The sequence below is a fragment of the Phragmites australis genome, chromosome 20 (genome assembly GCF_958298935.1).
Source record: "Phragmites australis chromosome 20, lpPhrAust1.1, whole genome shotgun sequence".
NCBI classification, from domain to species: domain Eukaryota; kingdom Viridiplantae; phylum Streptophyta; class Magnoliopsida; order Poales; family Poaceae; genus Phragmites; species Phragmites australis.
The window spans coordinates 9188683-9214474 of NC_084940.1; the positions used below are offsets into that span (position 1 = coordinate 9188683).

Here is a 25792-nt window from a genome sequence, read left to right on the forward strand (position 1 = left end):
CTGTCATATTGATAACAATGTTAGGTTGATACTGTTGGTTGAGTAGTGAGGATGAGACGAGATGTGAGCGGTGTTAGGGATGTTTCTTCGGCCCCGATGTGGAGTTCTCCGGGATAGGTCGGGAGATGAATCCAGACACCATAGATTGCTTGTGTCGCTTAAGCATTGATTGTTGTTACAGTTAGCTCTAGCACTTATCGTACTTACCACATATTGATCTAGTGATAGGATAAACCGAATACCTCTGTAGCTGTGATTATTTAAGCTTGCACCCTAACGGTGTGAGCGGACGAACTTTAAGAGACACTTGAGGTTGCTTCAGGAGTTAACTAAGTGGGCTTCGCACCGAGCGATGCCTGATTAAAATGGTTGGGGCTTATTACGAAAGGTTGACACGCGTATCCTCTTGCGTGGACCCATGTGGTCACTCAAGTCGTATGGTCATCTAGTTTTGTGGGTAAAATTGTACCCCCTGCAGGGTGTAAAAACATTTTAAAATGCCGCTGTCGGTGACACAGGAACCAGGGGTCCCCGAGTCCCGAGGCCGGATCAGCAGTTTGCCACGTGGCGCCCTCCCGCGGGGATCATCGCCGCGAGGTACTAGAAGACTAAGTCTCGGGAGAGGGTGCTCGGGGCCATGAACAGTGGTCCCCGAGTACCCGAGTTCCATGATGATCCGAGAAGACCAAGCGCCGGGAAGAGAGTGCTCGGGGTCGTGAATAGTGGCCCCCCGAGCACTCAAGTCCCCCGACGACCAGAAAAGCCGAGTACCGGGAAGGGTGTGCTCGGGGCTGCGAACAGTGGCCCCTAAGCACTCGGTTCCCCGAGGACCCGAACAGCCAATTCCAGGAGAGAGTGCTCGGGGCCGTGAACAGTGGCCCTCGAGCACTCGGTTCCCCGAGGACCAAGAAAGGGTATATCTGGGAGAAAGTGCTCGGGGCTGTGAACAGTGACCCCCGAGCACTCGGTTCCCCGACGGCCTCAGAAGTCCTTCGCCGGTGGCCACCACAGAGGTCCAGCGGTGAGGTGTCAACCAGTGAAAGGCCTGATGCTGCATTTAAGAGGGCGCGTGGCCTGTCGCTTCCGACTGCTCCTGCCACGGCCTGGCAGGGAGGCGTGGGGACATTTAATGCATGGGTCCCATCACGGGACATCCGGCGCGCCTGAAAGTGCATCTAGGCCCCCTAAGTGGGTTTTGGCTTATTGATGACAAAACGATTAAAGAACTAACATGCTTTTCGAGTTATGAACAGGTTTAAGCATTAGTTGTGAAGATAAATGACGTTTGACGCTCGCCGAAACAAATGAAGAATCAACGAAGAGTACTAAATAGGTTTTACATTCTTTTATTTTTGAAATTGAGTCTAGGATAGATGCCTTTTTAGAAGGATCATCATTCATCACGAGCGCTCTCAAAGCAATCTTCAAGATTTGCACCCATAATGCCACTCAAATCAAGGATCAAGGTGCTCGCTTAAAGAAAATGGAGAAACGTCAGAAACAAATGTACACATCCATGAACCTCCAGTCAACTTGTTCTCCTGTTGAGTCAGATGAAGCGGAGAGTGCACCAGTTGAGGTTGAGAACCCTTGGGCATGGAATGATGAAGCCCAAGCCGCTGCCGAGAGTTCTCAACAACAAGCACAAGATGACTCCTCTGACGCCGCTCCTGGCAACAACTCTGAAGGAAGTGATGAAGAAGAAGAAGATGATGATGAAAATGGCAGCAACGAGCAGGCTCTCTCTTTTTAGTGTTTGATGCCAAAGGGGGAGAGATAGTTATCCATTCCTTAGTTTCCTTAGCTTTGGACTCTATTTAATTTCTATCGCTGTTGGACAATTGCACTATTATTTGTGATGAACTTTGTGTCGTTTAATTTGTAAGACCTTTTATGTTAGTGTGATGATTGTCGTATTTTCTTAAGTTTTGTTCGTTCCGTGTCTTGTCCTAAAATTGTATCCCACGGATTCTAGGATATAGGGGGAGCTCTTGTGAATTTAAATCTCAAATATGTGTATTTGTGTATAACTCCGTTTAAACCAATGCACACATTTAGGGGGAGCTCACCATATCTTCTAGAATTCAAAATCCTATTTCATATATCCTTGTGTATGCTTTAATCGGGTTGTCATCAATCACTAAAAAGGGGGAGATTGAAAGTGCATCTAGGCCCCCTAAGTGGGTTTTGGCTTATTGATGACAAAACGATTAAAGAACTAACACGCTTTTCGAGTTATGAACAGGTTTAAGCATTAGTTGTGAAGATAAATGACGTTTGACGCTCGCCGAAACAAATGAAGAATCAACGAAGAGTACTAAATAGGTTTTACATTCTTTTATTTTTGAAATTGAGTCTAGGATAGACGCCTTTTTAGAAGGATGGATTTGATTGCTTGGTTAGTGTCTCAATGCTCAAGAGATCCTTTAGAACCACCTAGTTGAGAGACATATTCACTCACGGACACAGAATTCATTCTGAAAACTTCACTGAGTCTGGAGTCTCCGGTGTTCACCGGATACTCCGGTACTCAGTGTTCAGCCGGAGTCTCCGAGGTAGACTCCGGCAGAGAGACTCGGTTACGGTTTATTCTTTTCAAAAAAAGGCCGGAGTCTCCGGTGTTCACCGGATACTCTGGTAATTTAAGGGTTAACAGACCGGAGTCTCCGAGGGAGACTCCGCCAGAGAGTCTCGGTTAAGTGTTTGTTTTTTAATTAAAAAAGGAGACCGGAGTCTCCGGTGTTCACCGGATACTCCGGTAAATGTTTTAGACTCCGGCAGAGACTTTCTGTTAGCGTTTAATCTTTTTTGATAAAAGGAAAGAAAGACCGGAGTCTCCGGTGTTCACCGGATACTCCGGTACCTGGAAAGGCCGGAGGGTCCGGCTGGTCTCCGGACTTAATCTTTTTGGAAGGACTGTCAGGACCGGAGACTCTGTTAATTTAACAGAACTGTAACGGCTAGTTCTGACACGTTCGGTGACCGTTCTGACGCCGTTTTTGGATTTAGGACCGGACACTCCGGTGTACACCGGATACTCCGGTAAGCTCTGACAAAAACAGTAACGGCTAGTTTGTGAAAGAGTGCTATAAATGCCCCCTCTCCCTATGGCATTTAGAGCTTGCTGTGGCTGGTAAACTTGAGACCTCTTGAGCACTTTAAGAGCATTCAAAGACCCTCCAACCACCTCTAGTGCAAAGTTTGCAAAAATTTGAGAGTTTATGTTTGGAGAGGGTTCAAGCCACTTGAGCATTGAGTTCTTCATCGAGCATCTACTGCAATCATCTCTCTTGAAGCTTTGGGCTTCTAGAAGGAAAGGAGTCGCCCGAAGAGCACCCAAAACTTGTGGTGTGCCTCGGGAAGTTTGTAAACATCTTCAAATTGAGTAAGAATTTCTAGCTTGATCTTGGTGGTCGCTAGAAGAGGATAGGGTTGGAAAAGACCCGGCTCTTTGTGAGCTCCTCAACGGAGACGTAGGCACTTCTTTGTGAGGTGGCCGAACTCCGGAATAAATTCACGTGTTCTTATTTGTGCAATTTACTTTATCGTGTGAATTTGGTGACTTGTCATATAAATTGCTCTAGTGACAATCTTGCTAGTGTTAAGTGTTATTTTAGCTCTGTGATATCTAGTAGACCTAGTGTAATCCTTAGACTAGCTCTTATCTTTAATTCACATTTATTCTGAAATTCCCATTTAGACCGGAGACTCCGGACCATACCGGAGTATCCGGCCTTCACTGGAATATCCGGCAGTTTTAATCCGCTATTTTTAGTTTTAATTTTCAAAAAATCCTATTCACCCCCCTCTAGGCACTTTCAGCGCCTCGGGATAGCATCGCGAAGCCCAAGGCGCCCAGCCTGCCGCCCTGCTGTGTCAGGTGTACAAGACCGAGCGGGCACGCCGGGCCGTTCAGTGGCTGCCCGGTGGGCCCTCTCCGCGGCGTCCGTTGCAGAACGACATCATGACGAACAGACCGGACGGGGGCGTGTTTTAAAACCTCCCCGTCACTTCGCGCAGCAGTCCATGATGGTAGCTTTTCATTTATGGCGTCTTGGAACTCGTGCCCTCCCTTTCTGGGCACGCTACTGCCGGCGAGTATTGAAGGAGGGATTGGTGGACACAGATAGAGGATCAGACAAGTTGGAGTACAGAAGCTGAGATCATCGAAGAACAAGGAGCCCGAAGCTCTAGGATAGACAAATATTCTTGTAATCAGCAATATCTCTAAGAGACATTCTCAGAGCATTTATAGCACACACAGGAGTAGGGTATTACGCTCAGTGCGGCCTGAACCTGTCTAAAAACCTCCAGTGCATTTACTGCATTCTGCATTCGATCCTTCCATCCTACCTGCATCGTATTTACGCACATTTATTTCACTCGCAAAACAGATTCAGAATCATCCCCCGGCCGAATCTCAAAGGGGGTCCCTCCGGATCTCTGCTTGAGGAGTTCACCTTCTGACAGCCGCGCTCTCGGTCATGAGCATGCTTTTATCCATTTGCAGCAGTCGTAGAGTTACAAGTTTGGTTTGAGGTGTTTGTTAGGTTGAGATGATTCTTTACATATATTATTACTATGATTCTTTTACATATATGTTCACTTGATGGTTATGGGTTAGATAGTTGTGTTGGTTAAGTCTAGATGCTCACACATATTTTTGTTAAATTTTTCTTTCGTATATAAATTTACTTAACCATGAGGCTGTATTCTTGCTAATATTCCAATTTATAATTCTCGAAGTCCAGTTATCTATAAGTACTCAATATGGATTAAGTCTTACGAGTACTTTTGTACTCACTATTTTTTCAGGTGTTACCGGTGAGGAGGAGTTGATCTTTGGCTACTTTACGCCTGCCGAGGGTGATGGCGGGTATGAGTAGACAACTACTTGGAGGTTGTGTTTTTGTGATGGAGCTTAATGGCATATGGCTCCATCATCCTTTTGTTGTTTATAGTTTTGGCTTTTGCTGCATAATTCTCTTTTGTCTAGGAGTTGATTAGTTTTAGTCTCCTCCTAGCTCTCTTTTACTGTAAATTGTAAGAAATTATGAATACTTAAGAACCTATAATATAATTAAATTACACATTTTTTTGTTAAACTTTGTTGTGATACGATATGTTAGAAATATATGTGTTTCGATCTTGTGCACAAAACACGTGTCGGGACTATCGGAGCGGTATTCTGATTAATCATTGAAGTAGTGATTAAGTAAATAATCAATTTAATGATTAATTAGAATACTGTTTAGATGATTTTTTATATGCGGGGATAAGAAGACTCTTGTCTTTGTGACTAAAGTTCCGAAGTGAAGATGGGGCACAAGTGACCAGAAGAGAGGTTAGTGATAAGACCTCACCTTGGTGGCTCATCATGCTTGATGTCTTATTTTGGTGACTTGTTATCTCAAGAGCCATGACCGGAAAAGGCTTAGCGACTGAGAGCATATCCTTTGTGGAGCCTCAACGTGCACTAGGGGTCGCTTGTGTGCCACCAATACCACGAGATAGAAATCCCTTGTGTCAAATTTATCTCTCTACCTTATTTACATTTTCATATTTTTACATACTTGTAATTTACCTTGCTAGAGTATATTGCAATCTTCTTGAGCGGTAGAGTAGACACACTAGATAAACTTAAGCACATTTAGATAGAAATTGAGATATGTTTATCTTGTGAAGTTTTTGGAGTAATTAATTTCTAAGTGTTTTTATTCATCCTACCTCTTAGGATGTCACCATCCACCGACCGTCCTCCGCCACCCACGACCGGCGGTGTTCCGCCTTACCGCTCTGCCCACCGTCCATCTCCGTCGCCGGGCTAGCCACCTTCTAAAGCCATCCCTCTAATCTCGGACCAGTTAGCCCTCCGAACCCTAACTCCCAATCCTAACCTTGCCGTCGCTGTTCTTCTCTGGCGGGGAGCAAAACCATTGTCAACAGTAATCTTGAGTGTTTTCAGTCAACTGAATTGTAGGAAACACGTGGAACTAATTACTGAGTATTGTAGTTGAAAAATAAAAAATATGATAAAAAGACAATAGAAAGGAGCCATTAACATTTAGAATAGTTACATCATTCTATCGCCAATCAATTAATCATGATAGATTACATCATTGGAGATAAACAAGCTAGAGATGTTAGCTTCTTTCAGGCATGGGCGGCCCCTCCCTATAGTCGAGTGGGGTGGCCGCCCTAGCTATCGATGGGCAGCGGTACCTCCCCCTCCTCCGTCGAGCCCTGCGCCCCTACCCTACGTCCAGTCGGCAATGCTTGCTACTTTACTGCTTCCTGCTGGAGAGGAAAGAAACAAAGGGGTGCAGCTTGGTAGGCCGTGGACCGGACCATCAAAGTGAACAGGTAAGTTTTATGAAGAATAAGTCTAGAGGTGCATCGTCCTAGACTCCCAGTCTGTATTGATCCCCATACGAACTCTAAGCTCAATTACTTAGGTTGTGCTATACCGAGAGGGGGATTTTTAAAGGACTTGATTGTGATAAAATTAAAAAGAGGTTTTAAATCATGAAAGATCAAAAAATAGAGTTGCCAAGGAAACCTAAAGGATCTAGACATGCTTAGTGCTTCACTAGTGGTATGTATATTCTCATAATTTTCACCAATTTTTAAGGCATATAACCACTTCATTATTACTAGCTAAATGATGTTTACTAAATTGACTGGTTGATTTGATCCATTATCTTTTGGTGTATTTTGAATTATATGGCGCTAGTATAAGAACAGCTATTTATTTCTTCATATTAGATTCTACATCATTCATCTAACATTTACACTCTAATTTATGTGATTGCAATATAAAAATATGGTATGTATGTGGTGTATTTTTACTTTTGATTTAATTTGTCACACAAGTTCACCACTGCTAAAACGCCACTGCTTTCAGGAGGTTAACTCGATACCTCACAAGGCCTTTTGAATCATGATGAAATCCCTCATAAACAATAAGACACTGGGATAATCTTGGTTAAAGTTTAGAATCAGAAGTTTTTGACACTAACAATAGCCAAAAGTTCCCCCAAAAAAACTACAGAGCGTCTTCTTACTCCAAGCACCTTCTTACTTCAAATCTGGAAAGTTCAAAAACAAATATTTTGTTCACAACTACTTGTCTGCGATGTGAAGAAAAATTTATAGCTACATCAACTAAGCCCATTTCTGGAAGGCTTGGAACTGAATCACAGGGAAAATATTTACCATAATTCAGAGTAGAGAACTCTGATTGCAGAATATTTAGATTCAACTAAGACATGCAGTAGCTTACATTTACGTCCCATTAGCTAAAATATCATATCAAAACAAGACTCATAGGAAGTTTCAGCAAGAGTGACTCGAAAATTTCTTGTGTTGAGAAGGCAGTGCTCCAGTCATGTTGCTCCCTGTTCAGAAGGAAACTACGAGATGTCTCAATGATGGCACTACGGTTTCTGGAAAGTATTAGCTTGCACTGCTTGGTTCAAGATTCAAAAACAGTTTACTGCCAAGTACCCAGAACTACAACGATAATTCGATAAACACCACTGCAATCGTCACCGCATGATATGCACCCCAGAAATTTGTAACCATGTCCAAGCCAAAATGACTATTCATGTCGAGGGATCCACAAAGGATGCTGCTGTTTGCCACCACATAGTAACAAGTCCAGACACGGATAAGCATCACTGACCGAAGGAGTATACTATCTGACCCTAGGTTAGAGATAGAGATATACAGATAGCAACGGGAGCAAGGGCTGATCGGAGCAGCAAAAGGGCTGAAAGACGCCTCCCACAACTGGGGACACATCGGAAGATTACTAGACGTGTCCATAGTGCTCAAGGCACCACAATGCCCCTTGAGCAGCATGTTCTCGCGCAGCATTCTTCTGATGTTTGGGGTCACCGAAGCACTCCATAACAGTGTTGACGATTCCGTCCACATGGACAGTCACCTTGCATGTGAATCTGCATAGTTCTCACAACATCAGTTACTCCCATTTCTAGTCCTAATGATTAGTCTAATTATCATATTCAAATAAGTAACTAACAACAGTATGACCGATGGTGGTCAAATTTAACAAAAAATGGGACAGTGAATGCAAGAACACCCAAGCATGACCGTATGTCCAGGTGGTAACTTTCACGTTATGCATCTGCTAAATGCAATTCAACATACACTGACTTATTATGGACAGTCATGAATTATTCTAGGAAAAATCATGCAAACAACAGATGATGGCTGCTAGTCACATTTGAGTCGCTTCAAGGGGTGCTACTGAAGGAGTCACATGTAGGCATGAAGATTAGAATACTAACCGGGGAAAAATTTAGCTCCCCGTTGTGATTTCCTGTAACTAGAAATTTCAGAAAAAGGTGGTCCAACTTTTTTAGTTCATTTTTTATTTGGAAAACCAGGAAAGCAGCCTGGAAACTAGTAGTAGTAAGAAGAAGAAGAACTTTTACTAGTCTACTACTACTAATTTTCGAAGCAATTTTATTCTCATTTCTCAATTTTACCATACTAAAGATTAATTAGTTGGGTTTTTTTCTTCCAGAAAACCTTATTTCTGGTATATTTAAGTAAAAGCACAGGGTTCAGGCATCTAAATTGGATAGAGCTTTATATTGCTGATGCCACTATCTATTTCTTGTGATAAAGGACACAAACATGTAGGTAGCCTGTACTTGTGGAACTTCAGTAAATTTTCCTCTAGAAGTCATGGAAGTGTGGATAAATCGACATCAAACTCTAGTCGACAGAAGGTTTTTCTTTTTTTCCCGCTCGCAGTAGTCCCAATATTCCAATACTACAGCGTTAGTAGCATTTTGTCTCGATGAAAAATCTTCTGGTGACCATGATGGATATGATTTATTCTCTATCCTTTGGACTTGAACGACCCAATTTCGAATCTTGTTGGAGATTCTTTATCTGGCTTTGACATATGAGGCCCTTTCCCCACTGTTTGAGAAAAGTTTTGCATCTTTCCTTTACATCCGAACAGGACAGGCCTCTAGTCCCTGATCTGGACGCCGCACCTGGAACTCCTTCTACCTGTGGTTGTGGGGTTGGCGCCTCCTGAGCTGCTTGAGCAGCACCCCCTTATTGGTGGGAAGGAATAAGTGGTGGAAATGGAAACTGAACTGGGCCTCTGGATCGTTTCACCCATTAGCTCAACACTACTCGAAGGCTCCTGATTATTCGAGCAACTAAAATACAATAGGGTAGATCGAGCCCACAGGAATGTTCTAAATTCTAGTCCACTGTGAGATCAAGTAGCTTCTAGCCCTTACATGGGCAAATGAGAACTCTTCAGAGGTCAACTTCCAGCCCGTCAAGGCCTTCCCATCACGGCTATAAAAGGACCCAACCCCGTGTCAACCCTCAAAGCATTTAGACTTCTGGAGTACTTCTGGGTATGTGAATTTATGCAGCTACGGTACTTTTCAATGACATTGCCAATGATCACATTCTAGTATTGGCATTATAATATCTATCGACATTAAAATGTACCAGTGTAAAATGTTACGATTCGTTTAAAAAAATACTGCATGATATTAGGATGAGGTTATAGCATTTTTCGGTAACATAATGCACAGCAGTGTTATAAATGCTGGAAGTGCATGAATACTAAATAGGATGATTTTTGTTCTTCGAAGTTCATGGTCTTCGGAGCATTTTTTGGTAACTTACAATTTGTTATGGGGAGGTCCTTGTTCTTGAAAGTCATATGATGGCTCTTTCCAGCCAATAGCTGTGCAGATTTTCAGCAGTCTCGAACTTGCTGATTCATTAACTGAATAACCTATGAATATTAGCAAAACAATAGCTTACAGAAAAACAGTTACCTTTAAATATAAGATCAAGGAAGAAACAAGAACACTAATGCATATATAATCTCTTTTGGTGAATGCCATACCTACAGGCCAACTTTCAAAAGAAAAGAAAGAATGCATATAAAGCCTAATAGTAACAAATGTCGTTGCATCCATTAGCCCATGCTCTAATCAGCTGTAAAAGAGATACCATTAACATGCTGAAAATGCCCCTTACTGCAACCATTTGCTTCACCAGAGCTCTGCACTGCACAATCAGTGAGCTCATCCATGGGATCCTTGCCAGCAGAAACTTCGATTGAAAGAACATCAGGCACTTCGATCTCCATGTCAGAGACTTCAATTCCCTGTTGTGGCTGGACAATGGACCCAGAAAATTTAGTCCTTTTGTGCTTAACTAACAAATCCTACAAGGCAAGACATTGACACCATCAGAAATTCAGAATACATACGCATAGATTTAATCTGCGGAGAGGAAAAAGAAACTCAAGCATATTGCTGTGTTGTATTTAAGAGGAAAATGGGAAAAATAAATGCAAGAGATTTTGGCCATCTTTTACCTTTTCTTCTTCTAACTCCACTTCCTCTGATGTGTTGATTGGCATGATACTGGGGTTATGCTTCATGGGAGGCACCGTAACCACTAAACGGGGAGGAGTGGCCCTAACAAATTATTACTAGTTAGTGATATGTTATTGTCATGAGAAAAGTGTATCGAGCATAGCAAAGTTCAGTGATAAATAGAACAAGAGCATTATTCTAATAAAAAATTATCCAAAAACATAATCTACTATTGAAATTGTTTATTAGACTCACAAGCAAATCAGATTTCATTACGGTAGTGATACATCGTCAACACAGACTAGGGTAATGAAATGGTCCAGAACTATTGCTCCAAAAAGCATATACTCCCAGTGACCATGTATCTGGCATAAAAAATAGGATGCATGGTGCTCAGTGAAGTCACAAAAAACATATAAAATAACTACTGCATAATTTCACACTATCACTATGTCATCACCTATTCAACATAAGGTATGGTTGCTGTCATTTGGTGTGTTATGTATCAACAGAACTAGTACAAAAGTTTTTGTTCAGAACGTGGGAAGGTTTTGCAAGGATTTCACCAAAAAAGAATGCTTTGTGAAATCTATAACTAAAGTTTGAAGTAGTTTTGTCAACCTTATAAACCATGGGATAAAAAGAGTATGTGTGTGCGTGTGTGGAAGGGAGGGTGGGTGTTAGTATTGAAATTATTGCGCTGTGGACTACTAGTAATAGTAGCGAAGACGCATAAAAAATGCCCTAAATAACAAATAATAAAATGACAGCTGCAGTAACACAGTCAGCCATTTCCGATCCGCACATATTTAAACCTTTGCAAGCTCTATTGGACAAAATATTGTACTTGCGGGTAACTCACCATTTAGTTCAAGCTGGCTACAGAACAAAAACCATTTCTGGCAATCCAGCGTGCAATTATTCACTGCCTTCAAACTGCAACTTTTTCTAGTCTAGAGACCATCAAGCTGTCATTGTCATATTAACGTCAACCTGGACACTACTCTTGTTCTTCCAAAAGAATTCTTGTCACTCGCACTAAAGTTGCATATGACAGGGCCATGTATCGAACTATCAATTAGGCACTTGCAAGATCAGAAATGATGTATAAAACACAGCAGCAACGAGGAAATACCTCCAAGGTTAGATTACGCTCCTGATCCTTATTGAAACTGAAGGGGGGGGGGGGGGATACCTCCAAGGCTGGATTAACTACGGATGGATGGGTCGGACTAGTAGCGCACCACGACCACGCAGAGCACAAATCATCCACAACTAACTGAAATGGTGAGAATGAAAGAGTTTTGGATTTGATTGCTCATTCATAGCGAAGGAAAAGGTCCAATCCGAAAACGAAACCCTAGAACAATCCGTCCAAGCGAGCGTGGGTTGCTTACCAGAAAAAGAAGAAACCGATCCGAGTTCAGATCGATGGATCTCCAATCCTAGCAGAGGGAGGGCAGGAGGACGTTAGCGACGCCTCTCGGCGAGAGAAGGCCTCGGTGGAAGGAGGGCTCGGCTTGCTGTGTCAGTCGCCGGTGGTGAGGTCGCCGACGAGGAGGAGCAAAATTGTGGGGGCGGCAGAATGGTGGAGAAGAGGGTCCACAGTAGCGGTGGTGAGGTCGATTTTCCTCTTTTCAATTTTGCCCCTGGGTCCACAGTAGAATCACGCGCTGGACCCAACTCCTATTCGGAGGTCGGATCCGATTCCAACGCCTGCTTATCGGGTATATACCCGCACGCAGCGCCCGCCTCCGCTTCGCCAAGAAGATCTCGTCCGCTCCTCGCACACCGCGCCGGTGACACACAGAGACGAGCGTCCCATCGCCTCGCGCTCCGGCGGCCGCCACCGAGTCGACCAGCTTCGCTCGCCCGGTCCCCCCGTGTCGGGATGGCAGCGTTGTGCATCCGGCCCACGGACAGCCTCGCCGGCTGCGCCTTCTTCGGGGCGCACCGCAGCGTGCACGCTGCGCCGGCTCCTCGCCGGCCAACGCAGCAGCAGCAACAGGACAATCAGGTTCCAGCCAGAGCAATCCCGTCTATTCCCGGGCAGTCGCGGCCGGTGCGTGGACGCGCGAACGGGCGACAGCGCGGGCGGCGATCTCCCCCCGCGGCCGGGGCCGGCTCGCCGCCGCACAAACGCGTGATGGAGAATGTGGTGATCCTGAAGCGCGGGGAGGAGATGCCGACCGGACTCACGGAGCCTCCGACGGTGGCGCCTCCGGCTGCGTCGCAGAGTGGCGCTCAGGCGGAGAAGGCCGAGACTGTGGCGGCCGAGGACAAGCGTAGCCAGCAGTCGGAGAAGGCTGTGACGCTGGCGGCCGTGGAGAACCGCGGCGCGCAGGCGGAGAAGGTTGAGCCTGTAGCGGCCGCGGACCAGCGTGGTCCACACGCACAGGCGAAGAAGGCAGAGGCTGCAGAGCACCACGGCGCAGACGCGACGAAGGCAGAGGCCGTGGCGGCTGCTCACCAGAGCGTCCCGCATGCTAAGGAGGAGGATAAGACCGTACAGCGGAGCGACGCGCAGGCGAAGAAGGCCGAGGCCGCACCGCCGGCCACGTACTCGGGGCTATTGTTCGTGGTCGCGCCGGAGCCCCGCGCGTTGCCCATCCCGGTGCTCTTGCTGAAGCCCCGGCTGCGCGCGCGCGGTGGCAGCGCTTTTCCGACGGCGGCGGCGTCATGATTTCGGATCGGGCGGGTCGAGAGACGAGACGTAGTGCGTCCGGGGCATGCAGTGTTCAACGCACGTACAGTAGGGTCAACCAGGAGGATGTTGTCCGTAGGCTGGATTGCTGGAAGCGGTTCCCTCGGTTACGTTAGAGGATTTTTAATTTTCTCTTTAAACTTGTAGCATGCATTACTGTACATTTGTTGATATGTGATGCCCTTTGAAAAATACTAGATCAGAACATTTTTTTTTTGGGATAATGGAAGAGTCTTCTAGATTAAAACATATCGTGATCGATCATAATATGCATCACTGCCAGAGTCCTACTATGTTTCAGATTCTCGCTGGTGCCAAATTGACTACCACTCTTAATTTTTGCTGGTTTGCAATCTGCACTACAGATTTTGATTCTAATGCACCTCGAAGAGATATATTCTGAAGTGTGAATTACATGATCCTGCTACTGTCAGAAAAAAGCCTGAAAACTCTGAACGAGAAAGAGAATGTCTGAAGATCAGAAGATGCTGTCTTGGAAATTCCCTCGGCCACAACAATACAAGCACATAATAAAACTGTTAGAATTATCATGGGCTTGACCCATTTTACTTTGTGCATAATTCTTAATAAATCTTAAATGTCCACTAAGCAAAGGGGTGTGGTGTTTAGTCTCATATTATTAGTGAAGGTGAAGAGAGACCATTTATAAGGAGTTGTGTCTCTCATCCCTTATCACTAGCTTGCTCGCCTCGCTGGCTTGTTGCCGTACGACGACCGCGTGAATGATCCATTCAAATATAATTCAGTTGCTTACGTATGTATGATTATCTTTTGCAATTATATTTTTTTATACGTGGGAAAATAACCAACACAATTATATATAGAAATCGTATAGATTAAGCACATCTCAACCACACGATCTTCTCTATATATACTTACCAACCTCTGCCGCAAATGATAAGCAACTAGAGTTTTACCTATTCCTCTCTGTTACGCCACCCTATATAGTTTGTTCCGTTCCGCTCCACCATCGTCTTTGTGATCCTACAACGTGAGAGGACGAATAAGATTTTTAAAAAACGCTCCGCGCAACTACTCGTGATATGCTTTCTTGTCACCTTCTGCATCATCATCAAAGGGCTTCGTCTCTTCTTTTAATTATGTTTGCCAAGCCGGTCATTTATGTTATGAAGTATATTATATATGTGTAATTTTGTTACATGCATGTCTAAAGTATACTTTTGTTACATAATAATAATAGTAGATCAGTTCTTATTTCTGATTTATCTATGAATTAAATTAACTTTAAAAGCACGCTTATTTCCAACATAAACTACACGACGAATTCACAGAACCTACATACAATAAGTATTCCTGATCCTCCTACATTTCACCGCGCCTCATCTTGCAGTACAGTCCATGAAGCCATGCACGCTTCACTTGTCTCTGCTGTTGGCAGGTGCAGCGTCGTCCGCTGCTCCCCAGCCGTCCTCGAGCGGCATGTCCGGCATGACCGTCTTCCAGAACCAGTGCTTCCTCCAGAGCAGCACCATCTCCTCGATGGGCACGCCCTTGGTCTCGGGGAGGAAGACGTAGACGAAGACGGTCATGACGGTGATCCACCCGGCGAAGAAGAGGAAGATGCCGAACTTGAAGGTGCACAGCAGCGACAGGAACGCCTGCGCGATGGCGAAGGTGAAGAGCAGGTTCACGGCCACCGTGATGCTCTGCCCCGCTGACCGCGTCTCCAGCGGGAAGATCTCGCTCGGAACCGTCCACCCCAGAGGGCCCCACGACCACCCGAACGCCAGCACGAAGAGGCAGATCACCAGTACCACCGCGATCGAGAAGCTCCGCGACAGCTGCTTGTCCGTCCCGAACTTGACGCCCAGGATCACCGCCACGATCACCTGCACGCATGCGAGAACATTCCAAGAACTCTTCAATCCATGCAATGCGAATGATGTGCATTGTGATTGCGATGCGTGGTGAAGTGATCGTCTGGTCTCACCTGGCAGACGACCATCTGTATGCCGCCGCTGATGAGGAGCTTCCGGCGGCCGAGGCGGTCGACGGTGCCGATGGAGATGAGCGTGGAGAAGAAGAGCACGGCGCCGGTGAGCACGGAGGAGTAGAGGGACGCGTCGCTGCCAAAGCCCATGCTCTGGAACAGCACGGGAGCGTAGAAGAGTATGGAGTTGATGCCTGTCAGGATCTGGAACGCCGGCATGCACACGGCCATCACCAGCTGCGGCCGGTTGCGCGGCTCCAGGATGTTGCGGAACGGGTGCTCGATGGTGTTGGCCAACTCGCTGGCCTCCAACATGTCCGTGAACTCGGCGTCCACGTCGGCGGTGCCGCGGATGCGCTCCAGCACGCGCCGGCCCTCCTCGATGCGCCCGCGCTCGATGAGGCTATTGGGCGTCTCCGGGAGGAAGAGCCCGCCTACGGTCATCAGCAGCGCCGGCGCAGCCGCGAGGCCGAGCGACAGGCGCCACCCCGACGGCTTGATGTTCTGCGTGCCGTAGTTGATCAGGTTCGCCGTGAAGATGCCGAGCGTTGTTGCGAGCTGGAACATCATGTTCAGCCCGCCGCGGAGGTGCGCCGGCGCCATCTCCGACAGGTACAGCGGCACAGCCTGCGGCATGACGAACACAATATTAGGCAGAGCCCACGCAGTCACTAGAACTATAGAACACTGCCATTGTTCTCTGACCAAGCGATAAACATCTAACCTGATTGCCGAAACCGATGCCGACGCCCAGCATGATGCGCCCGAGGATGAGCATGGCCAGGTTCACGGCGGCGGCGTTAAGCGTGGCGCCGATGAGGAAGCTGACGCCGCCGCAGACAATGCTGGCGCGGCGGCCGTATTTCCTCGTCACGGGGGACGCCGCTAGTGAGGCGACGAGGCCGGCGAGGTACAATGAGGAGGTGAACGCCGCGAGGCCCTGGTTGTCGTACTTGCAGTAGTTGTTCCGGGTGCCGGAGTTCTTCCTCCGGAACACCACGGGGAAGAACTTCTCCAGAAATGGGTCCATGGAGGTCACTCCTCCTGCAGACATTCCGTCAGTCAGATTGACAGAGCAAAGCTTTCGACGGGATGATCCATCGTGAAACAGGCAAACAAGCACTTCGTCCAGAGTTCAAACACTGTGAATTTGCTGTTCTCACGGCATGTGAAATTCTAGCAGTGGCACGATGAAAGTGCGTAACTATCCAGGATTTTTTTGGTTGGATCAATGGAAATGTAAAGCGTTTGGTAAACATGCATTACGTCATGGCTGATAAAACACTTCTTAAGCATCTTCAAAAGATTTTTTTTTTTTTTTTTTTTGCTTCGTTCTATCAAGCTCTGCCGGGCAGCTCCCCAGCTGGGTTTCTTGCTCTTCAGTCTGAATTGTTGACTTTCCATTTTCAGGAAAGTAGCTAGACTGACAGAGTGTTCAGCGGACCTTATCAACTCTAGTACTTAGAGATAATATCCTTTGGCGCGTACGGATTATTTTTCCTCTGAACAGAGCCGGTGACCATTTTGAGGTTTGGTAAACAAAGCCATCTCGAGGATATTGTAAATTTGCATTTCCAATACTATCAATAGTCGTTGTTAAAAAAAAATACTATACAGCAGTTATCACTTAAGTCAACCGGGTCTTGAATGTGACGATGTTCAAAGTAGGATTTTGCATGTTTCTACAATGTGACGGTCCAATTGTTCGATGCTGCAACCACCCCAAAATTGACAATTGAGAAAGCGAAGATCTGCTCGTCATGTGGGGATGTTTCCTACATCTTCCCTCCCCTATTGTGCATAGTCTGCACTCGTATTAGTTGGACTAATAACTACCCTGTAACAAAATCCATAAATATGTTGCGGAAAATTGTACACTGGCAAGTGGGGCCACTGGTTGATAGGTGGATCACTTCTGGAGAGTTGCAACCTATGTTCATAGGATGCGAATGTTTCATGCTGAAGCTACTAGTACAAATTCAATGAGAATTGGTGAAGCGTTCAAGAAACAAGGGCTAAAATCACTCAAGTTGCAGATACAGAACGTGTACTTCTTTTGGTTATAAATACATGTCGTTTTAGATAAGATCCGGTCTTCATTACATATCTTCGACCACTATTTTTTTATTATAATATATTTATAAATCCATTAAATTAGTGATATTAAACTAATATTTTATTTAAAATAAATCTACCTATATAATTTTAAGATTATATTTATAACAGGGAGAGTATGTCTCAGCACTGATGGCCGGGGAAGGAGATTGAGAGAAACGGCAACACCAGGCGCGGAAGCAGAACACGCGTAGCTAACTCCGGCTGCAGTTTTGCAGCTTCTGCGTATCGTCGCTTTCCCTGCTGCTTCGAAATCGCAGATGGCTTTGCTTACTCCAACCTAAATTCTACTGCTCCGTGGAACTATTACAGTCCCCGGAGATGGATGGATCAACCCACTAATCCTACCCAAATCAATCACCCCCCTCGTCAAGGCGTCTCCTTTGGAGATACCATGGAATCCAACTTTCGAAAAGGCTCGATTCCATGTTTGATGTACTGATGCGTACGTGCCAAAACTGTCGCTGAAGCGAGATAGACACCTCGCACCTAGCCTAGGCAGAGGGGCCAGCAGGCCCACAGTGCAGGCTAGTGCCGCCAAATCCGACCGGGGCCACGCCGGCGAAGCGAGAGGCTAGAAGAAAGAGCGTGACCGCAAGGTACCAGTGAATCACTAGCCTGAGAAGAGCGTGGCTCGTTCATGGCTGAGAAGCGGCCACACAACCGAACGAGAGAGCACAGCTCGCACGCAAACGAAGGGAGAACGGGGGGGGGGGGGGGGGCAAGCAGAATGGTTGTCAAGCGTACCGGAGATCCCGATGTCGTAGCCGAAGATGGCGCCCCCGATGGCGGCGACGAGGCAGGTCATGGCGACGGCGAGCGTCATGCGGCCCTTGTACTGCGCCGCCCTCTCCTTCTTCACCCCCAGCGCCGACACCGCGCCGCCCGCCATCTCTGCTCCTCCTCAGTTCCTTCCTCTTTGCTCCTCTGTTAGTAGTCAAACCAAGAACCGAGCTAACACCCCCACTCCACTCCACCCACCCCCTCGACCGTTGACCCAATTTTCCCGCGGCTCGGGCAGCAACTTGGCGAGCGATGTGGAGTGAGGGAGATGCGCGTGTGGCGACGAGCGCAGCGGTGACCGCCCGCGTCTCCTCGTCCGCAGCCCTCACCGTAGACTCGTCGCCCGTCTCCACACGGCCAGTCGGCCACGGTGGTAGGCGAGGTAGTTAAGGATGTTTTTTTTAGCTTTTTTTAATTAATATTTTATGAGAATTAAAATTCCAGTAAGTAGTTTATTTTGTCAAGTCAAAATTAATACACGTCACATATATTAACGTGATCAAAATGGTCACGCTAGCAGTACCTCATACCTTCACATGTGAGGTCGATATGGTAGCCCTGAGTCACGCTAACCCTATGACGTGACTATATTTGCCGTGACTCAATTATATACAGGGTCGTGTTGGTCCTTCTCTTCTGTACATCTTTTTCCTCCTATAGCCACACTACTACCAAAGCAAGGATCCACGGTAGCACCGATGATCCCCTTCCTCTACCAATCGGGCCATATTTGAAGAGAATTTCACGGGACGTGTCATAAGAAGGTAGCTCCTTCATTCTCTCTAAGTTTCTTTGGTTTTTGTGACTTGCATTTTTTGTTCAAGGGTAGTTAGGATTCATGATTTGGTTGATAATGATGTATGAAATTTGTACGTTTCATGTTAGATTAGAGGTCAAATATCGTGCAATGGACGTGTAGTTACGCATGTGTAACATGTAGAATTTGTTGTATGCAATTATTTGAGTGTAGAAAATTGAATCATGTATGATTAGGCTTAATGTATAGGAGCAAATCATGTTTTTCTATATATATGATAATTTTGAATTGTTGTGATGAAATGAAGAGGCGTGGGATTGAAATGGATTATGTGTAGGCTTTGCATGTGTTATAATGATCGATATTTTTACATATATGAAAGGTTTGGATGGTTTGTGTAGATAGATCGGATTGTTCGTGTATTTTGTGGTGGCACGGTTAATGCAAATGAGGAGTTTGATAAAATAAGTGAGTAAGTGTTGAAATTTAAGAACTCGCTTTACTTCGATAAAATACGAATCCGGGAAGGACCAACAATGTCCATATGGAGAAGTTCTATTGCTTGTTTAGTCATCACCAGATTGACTGGTAGGTGATAACCATCTTGCCATACCGATAAGGAGTACAAACGAGTTTCTTCGCAAATTTGAGATTAGGCAATCCTCGGATCAAGCCTAGGGCACTCAAACGAGTAAGCAAGTCAAAACTCATATGCCCTAGTCTCCAATATCACATCCAAAGCTCAGAAGAAGGTTGAGCAATCAAACAACGAGAAGAACAAAGAGATTTAGAAAAATTAGCTTAAAAACTCTCCTAACTCGAGAAGTATCACGTTTGAAATGCACTTTCAAGTCCTCATCCAGCAACTGAGATATATAAAGCAAATTGCATCCTAGATGCTCCATCGAAGCCACATCCTTGAGAGTAAAACTTTCATTCACTCTTACCATACATTTGGCTTTTACCCTTCCTTTCCGATCATCCTCGAAAGTGATGTACTCGTGCCGTTTCATTGGGGTGAGGCTGAAGAAACATGATGTATCTCCGGTCATATGACGCAAACAACCGGAGTTAATGAGCCACTTGTTCTCCATGCCTCCGCCTGTCACCTACATGCGAGAAGAGTAGTAGGTGGATGACTCAGTACTATGGTTAGTCATAAACTTCTTGGGAATTTAGTACTGGGTCATCCGCCCTGAAGTAGTAAAAGTAGATGCATGCAAATCAACACTGGGGGCGAGAACCATGAAGAGAAAAATATGGTCTGTCGAAGCGCTGGAACTCAAAGCTTCTTATACGTGGATCAAAACCATATGAGTCATGGTAAGATTCACGCCAGGCACCACCTCTAGGATGAGACTGAAAAGCGCTAGAGACTCATGGGTAGGAGCGAAGAGAAGGCTCATGTACAACAACAGAGGGGCGGTACATGTCCCGGGTACTCCACTCCCACTCACGCTGCTCATCCCTTCTACGACGAAAGCAAAACCCAACCAAATGACCCTGTCTTTGGCAGTAGGTGCAGTGGTAGCGTCCCTTGGGAACTCGACTGCCAGTCACTCTAGGCTCTCTCACAGGGGTTCTCATCTAAGACTGTGAAGCTTTCTTGAATTGTGGTGTGGGCTTATTCTTGGTAGGTTGTGGTGTGATTTTTTTCTTGTTGAGTTGTAGTGTGATATTGATTTTGGATTTCTCAGCTTCTAGGGTAGTAGATGTGGTGAAAATAGCCTTACTCACTCCATTGTAAGCCACCGTCTCAAAACCCAAACCAAGAGCCAAACTCGCCTTATCGGCACACATCTTGGTCTTGATCAAGATCAAATTCATTTTGCCCTTGCCTTCTGAGTATTTCTCCACTAGAGAAAGGAGATACTCATTCTCGGCTAAAAGCTTCTTAACTTGCCCTCTAACCCAGCCGAGTTTTGTCCTGAAAGATGATGCAGGTGGGACAATTCGGCTGCACATCCTTCGAACTTCCAACACTCCAATCTAGATTCCAACTCTTGATGCACACTGCTTTCACTTCAACATCATTTGCAAGCAAAGGGCAATTCATGCAAACGCCTAAGAGAGTGAATCTAGACTCCTCCTCAGAGAGCTTCTTCTCAGCAATCTCAAACCGACTAGCAACTTAAGCATGCAAAGCCTGAAGCTCGGCAAGTTCTGTCATAATCACCAAACAACTCTCACACTCCACATTATCATGCCTAGACCTAAGCAATGCAAGCTCAGAAGAAACATACTTGTATTTAGTCCTAAGCTCCTTCAACTCACGCACAACTTTCTTAAGTAATCCATCTTAACTAACGAGAGCATCATTCAAGGTATTGATTTGGATGGAAAGCTGGTCATAGGAAAATAATACCTTGGAGGGATCAAGCTCGGGATCGTTGTCGTTGTTGTAGTCTGCCATGAAGCAGAGATCGGTGAGGTCCTTAGCCTTCTTCTTGCTCTTCACTTGCGGTTCATCCTCCTCTGAGCTCTCCTCCTTGCTTGAAGAGGTGTCGATGTCACTGAGATCTGCCACGAACACCCTAGAAGCCGCCTTGATCGCCTTCTTGGATATCTTATCGCGGTTCTTCTTAAAGAAGGGCTTCTTGTTATTCTTCTTGTGCTTATCGTGGTCATGGTCGCGATTTTCCTTCTTCTCGAGCTTGGGGCAGTCTGCCTTGAAGTGGGTGATGTCACCACACTCAAAGCAGGAACTGCCCCTCCTCCGGTCTCGGTGGTTGTTGTAGAAGCGGATGAATTTCTTCACGATCAATACAAGATTCTCATCATCAAGCACATCTACCCGTTCCTCTATGATAGAGAGCAAGGAAGACAAAGCAAATCCACAAGATAAAGTGTTAGCACAAGAAACAATAACTCCAGACTGGTTGCCATCGCTAGGTCTGGAAACCAATGCCATGTTCTGAGACAGGGGGTTTTCGAGACCAATCCGAGCCGCCTTGGCTATCTCGGTGGACTTAAGCTTGCTGAAGAATTCATCACAAGTTAACGTGTCGTAACTTGATGACTCTTCAATGCTCAAGATCTTCACTTCTCATATGCTACGATCTAGAGCATAGAGAAGCTTGATCGCTCTCTCATGATCAAAATAGGGCAAAATACCAATTGATCGAAGATTGCTAACAATTCCATCAAAGTGAGCAAACATGGTATCCAAAGACTCTCTAGGGTCTTGCACAAATATTTGATATTTTTGGTTGTATCTGCTTTGCCGTCTAGCCTTAATCTGATTAGTGCCTTCATAAAAGACACTCAAAGTAGTCCAGATCTTTCGGGCAGTACGGAGGTGCTGAACCCTGTCAAACTTATTCCGACTCAGGCTTGTGAACAAAATATTATAGCCTTGTTGTTGGCCTCATAACGTTTGATTTTAACATGAGTCGTGCAAGCAGCAGGGATCTCGTAGTTGGAATTAACTACCTCCCAAATTGCGTTTCCTTTGCTTAAGAGATAAGCCTCAATGCGCATCTTCTAGTACGAAAAATCACGACCATCAAATAACGGAATTTTCTCACTTCTCTCCATATCGCCTACGGATCACAAAGCCGGCTAAGATCAATAAGTGATAAACCGGCTCTGATACTAATTGTGGGAACGAGATGACGACTAGAGGGGGGTAAATAGACGCATCAATAAATTTCTTGCGAAATCGATGGCCTTCTCCTATTTAGATCACCTAACGCACCTCAAAACTTAAGTGGAAGCAAAAATAGATAGAAGTTTTAATAAGGAAAAATTGAGGCAACACGACTCCATGTATGTTATATGAACCATATGTTCTATTTAAGATCAATTCATATGTCTTAGCACTCGAAAGATCACAACTTGCAAAAAACAAGAAAAGATGAACACCGAGCAACGGAACTCTCCAAGTTGATTGTCTAGAGACAAGAGAATTCAAGACCCAATCATATAAGCGTGTGTATGCGAATTTTATGTCTCTAACAAAAAGAAGAATGACATCACAATGTGCTGAAATTTCAACCCAAAAATCCAAAATGAATCAAAACCGGAAACGAAAAACTTACAAACTTGCAAGGAGACCAATAAAGAAAAACTAGAAGAAGAGAAATTCAAGTATATGCAAAAATATAAACTTCATTACTCAAAGAGGTCAACCCTATTTTAGACGGATTACAAAAATTTATTTCTCAAAACTCTTATCTATTACATAGGCTAAGCACTCATCTTTCTCTCCTAAAAACCCTAGCTCTAAGCTCTCAAATGTGTGGCACAAGAGAGCTCAAGTGGCTGGTTCAAACTCTCTCATAATCTTACCCATCTATTTATAGGCCAGAAAACTTCACCCTTAAGTTTTCTAGTTTCCCCCCCCCCCCAAATACCCCTCTTGTAATACACTCCTACCTACCACCAAGGATATTGTAGTATATTTTTTCTTCATTCATTGGACGGCCGCAGCGCCTTCATGACTTAGCTTCGTCTCGACGTAAACTTCGCGATGGTGCTATGTACTCTTCCGATCTTCTCACGGTTTTGAGGCCAAACCGCGAAACCGCCTACACGTTTCTCAAAGTGTGACTCGTCGCCTTGCTTACACCTTAAGCAAGCGTTTCGATGTCGACGTGTGTACTTCGCCATGCGATCTAGACCACCGGTAATTCTTTCCCGCTTCCTATCCCTCGGGTTGTCTTATCACTTACACCAGCATTCTCTTCGCTTGACTTTGTCAACACGCCATCTTCATCCGTCTTTCATGCTCTATTTGACCTCTACGTGTTGAGCTAGAATCATCCTTGACTCCACCCGACCTACTTGATCGTATAACACCAAGCACTTCGCTTGACCCCGATCATCCCGTCGTCGACTATCAAGTTGCATCCATCACCTGCACACTATGAGACAAGCAACTACATATCTTTAACTCAAATTTTAGTTAGTATATAATCAATATGCTCAAATAAAATTCTAAATCAATTCAAATAACATCAAAACTCATACAAAATCGAAGATCATCAAACCAAATAGATATTTATGTCAACCATATATTATAAATAAATTAAGACATATTTTAACTTAACTTCTCACGTACCTTAAAGCACGCATACGTTGCTGCTACCTGCTGCTACTGTATTGCTGCAGTGCTGCTGCTACCGCTGCCGAAAATTTTGATTGTAGCAGCCACAATCAAAACTTAACTAGGCTATCTTGATAAATCAATAAGACTTGTACGATTAATCCATCCCCAATCATCATACAAAAAACAACGCTGATCCCATAAAATTAATCATGCTGCAGGCGGTTCATCCAGACCAAAACGTGCCATCAGCACTCTATACGGATGCATTAGGTGCACTCTATACGGATGGAACTACTCCGGCCGTTTCAGTTCCTTAGCTTCGATCAGCACTCTACTAGCTACGTACAACTAAGCCATATAACTACTACGTATTCACCATCTCACTCTCTGATTGCGCCATTCTGATGTCATCATCTGATGTAGAGACATGTCACCCCGCACAAAAGTAATCTAGAAGTGTAATGAAAAGGCAAAGCTACCAACCAGTTAACGACCGTTCTATGGCGAACCACAGGCCAACTCGACCCAACTCACTCTCTACTTCTCTAGTCTGCACTGCACGGTCCTAATCATTCCTAGGCAAATGTCTCATCCAATAATCCTTCCACCACTGAATTTGTTAGTGCAAATTAAGAAATATTATAAGCTGTCGCGATCAAGTACTACCATGAGTCCCAGACTCGCAAATTCAGCGTTCTCTTGAGCTGCTCTCAAGTCCACGGATGACGACAGGCGGAAGGAAAAAATGGCGCCGGTGGTAATTGCCTCCGCCGTGCGCTGGCGGGTAGAGCGTTCAAGTAGTGCAAAGTCTCCTGCCGTGTGAGTAGACCTGCTAGTGGGTTGAAACCCAACCCAATCCAGATAATATATCTCATCAAACTCAATCCCACCCAACCTAAAGAAAAGCTTTACCAATCCAACCCAAACTAACCCATCAAATTTTCTCACCCAACCCAATACCAACCCAGATCCCTCAAACAGGCTCAACCCACTCTCCAACCCATTCTCACGTTTCAGCCTGTGAGCCTGGCCAGCATGCTGCTGCCCATCATTGGTGGACCTCATTGGATGTGGACCTCATTGGATTCAAGGGCATTCAACTGAATGTTTAAATTTTTTGGCAAAAAAATTGAGTATATATATATATATATATGTGTGTGTGTATTTGACGTGTTCATGTATACAAGCAATTGGGCTAAAATCTCTTCTTGTCCAAAAATGGCCTTCAGTCGGCCCGTTTACTCTCCCCGTGCCCCCTATCTACTGGTCCAGCCCAAAAATTGTCAGTATGATTTTGCTTGTCTCAGGGAGGATCGATTCTCATTTGCATCAAGCAGGCATGAGGCAGCGCCTCAGCTGCAATTCCCCATTGAATTTTTTTTAAAGAGATCACTACCTTTTGTGTGAAGCATGATATTGAACCCCCTAACATGGATGATCATTATGAGCCACTTATAAAATCAAAGAGGTTCCATAGAAATATCAATAATCTCTATTATTTTCGTATTGAGGTTTTCTTAAATGTTATTGATAGGCAACTTTAAGAGCTTAATAACATGTTTGATAAGGTAAACGCAGAACTGCTTGTTTGCATGGTATCATTCAATCTATTTGATTCATTTGCTGCATATGACAAGGATCACTTGCTTAAACTAGCTCAGTTTTATCCAATGGGTTTCTCAAGTACGGATTTGGTGTCTCTTAGTTACCAACTCACATTCTTTATTAATGATATACGTAGAGATAAAAGGTTCAGAAAGGTGAAAAACCTTGTCGAGCTTTCAATCATGCTTGTTAAAACAGATAAGAGTCTTACGTATCCTATTGCTTACAAGCTTCTCAAGTTGGTGCTAGTTCTTTTCGTGACAACTATAGTGTTGAGAGAGTATTTTCAGCAATGAATTATATGAAAAATAAGCTAAGAAATAGAATGGAGGACCAATTATTAAATAATTGTCTAGTTATATTCATTGAGCAGGAGCTTTTCAAGAAAGTCAAGGAGGATGATGTGATATCATGC

The 25792-nt window shown here is 45.0% G+C and overlaps 2 protein-coding genes across 2 annotated transcripts; both read right to left on the reverse strand.

Moving 5' to 3' along the window:
* Window positions 1–7573: 7573 nt before the first annotated feature.
* On the reverse strand, window positions 7574–11982 carry LOC133901772 (endoribonuclease Dicer homolog 4-like). Its single transcript, XM_062343258.1, has 7 exons — window positions 11789–11982; window positions 11527–11670; window positions 11254–11429; window positions 10391–10493; window positions 10021–10237; window positions 9688–9799; window positions 7574–7961 (listed from the first exon to the last, which is right to left on the reverse strand). Exons 4-7 carry the CDS (start codon window positions 10454–10456, stop codon window positions 7814–7816), a joined length of 543 nt encoding a protein of 180 aa, XP_062199242.1. The 5' UTR covers window positions 10457–10493; window positions 11254–11429; window positions 11527–11670; window positions 11789–11982; the 3' UTR covers window positions 7574–7813.
* A 2253-nt stretch (window positions 11983–14235) lies between these two features.
* Window positions 14236–18330, reverse strand: LOC133901681 (sugar transport protein 7-like). The gene is made up of 4 exons (XM_062343118.1): window positions 17930–18330; window positions 15792–16111; window positions 15068–15694; window positions 14236–14966 (listed from the first exon to the last, which is right to left on the reverse strand). Exons 1-4 carry the CDS (start codon window positions 18072–18074, stop codon window positions 14493–14495), a joined length of 1566 nt encoding a protein of 521 aa, XP_062199102.1. The 5' UTR covers window positions 18075–18330; the 3' UTR covers window positions 14236–14492.
* Between the last annotated feature and the right edge of the window lie 7462 nt (window positions 18331–25792).

Excerpts from the sequence above, each read along its gene's own strand:
- LOC133901772 (XM_062343258.1), bottom strand. The coding sequence starts at position 10,456 with ATGAAGCATAACCCCAGTATCATGCCAATCAACACATCAGAGGAAGTG. Across the intron at positions 10,238-10,390 it reads TGGAGTTAGAAGAAGAAAAG|GATTTGTTAGTTAAGCACAA; the intron begins GTAAAAGATGGC and ends CTTGCCTTGTAG. Across the intron at positions 7,962-9,687 it reads GGACCTCCCCATAACAAATT|ATTCACATGCAAGGTGACTG; the intron begins GTAAGTTACCAA and ends AGAACTATGCAG.
- LOC133901681 (XM_062343118.1), bottom strand. The coding sequence starts at position 18,074 with ATGGCGGGCGGCGCGGTGTCGGCGCTGGGGGTGAAGAAGGAGAGGGCG. Across the intron at positions 16,112-17,929 it reads CTACGACATCGGGATCTCCG|GAGGAGTGACCTCCATGGAC; the intron begins GTACGCTTGACA and ends GAATGTCTGCAG. Across the intron at positions 15,695-15,791 it reads GCATCGGTTTCGGCAATCAG|GCTGTGCCGCTGTACCTGTC; the intron begins GTTAGATGTTTA and ends GTCATGCCGCAG.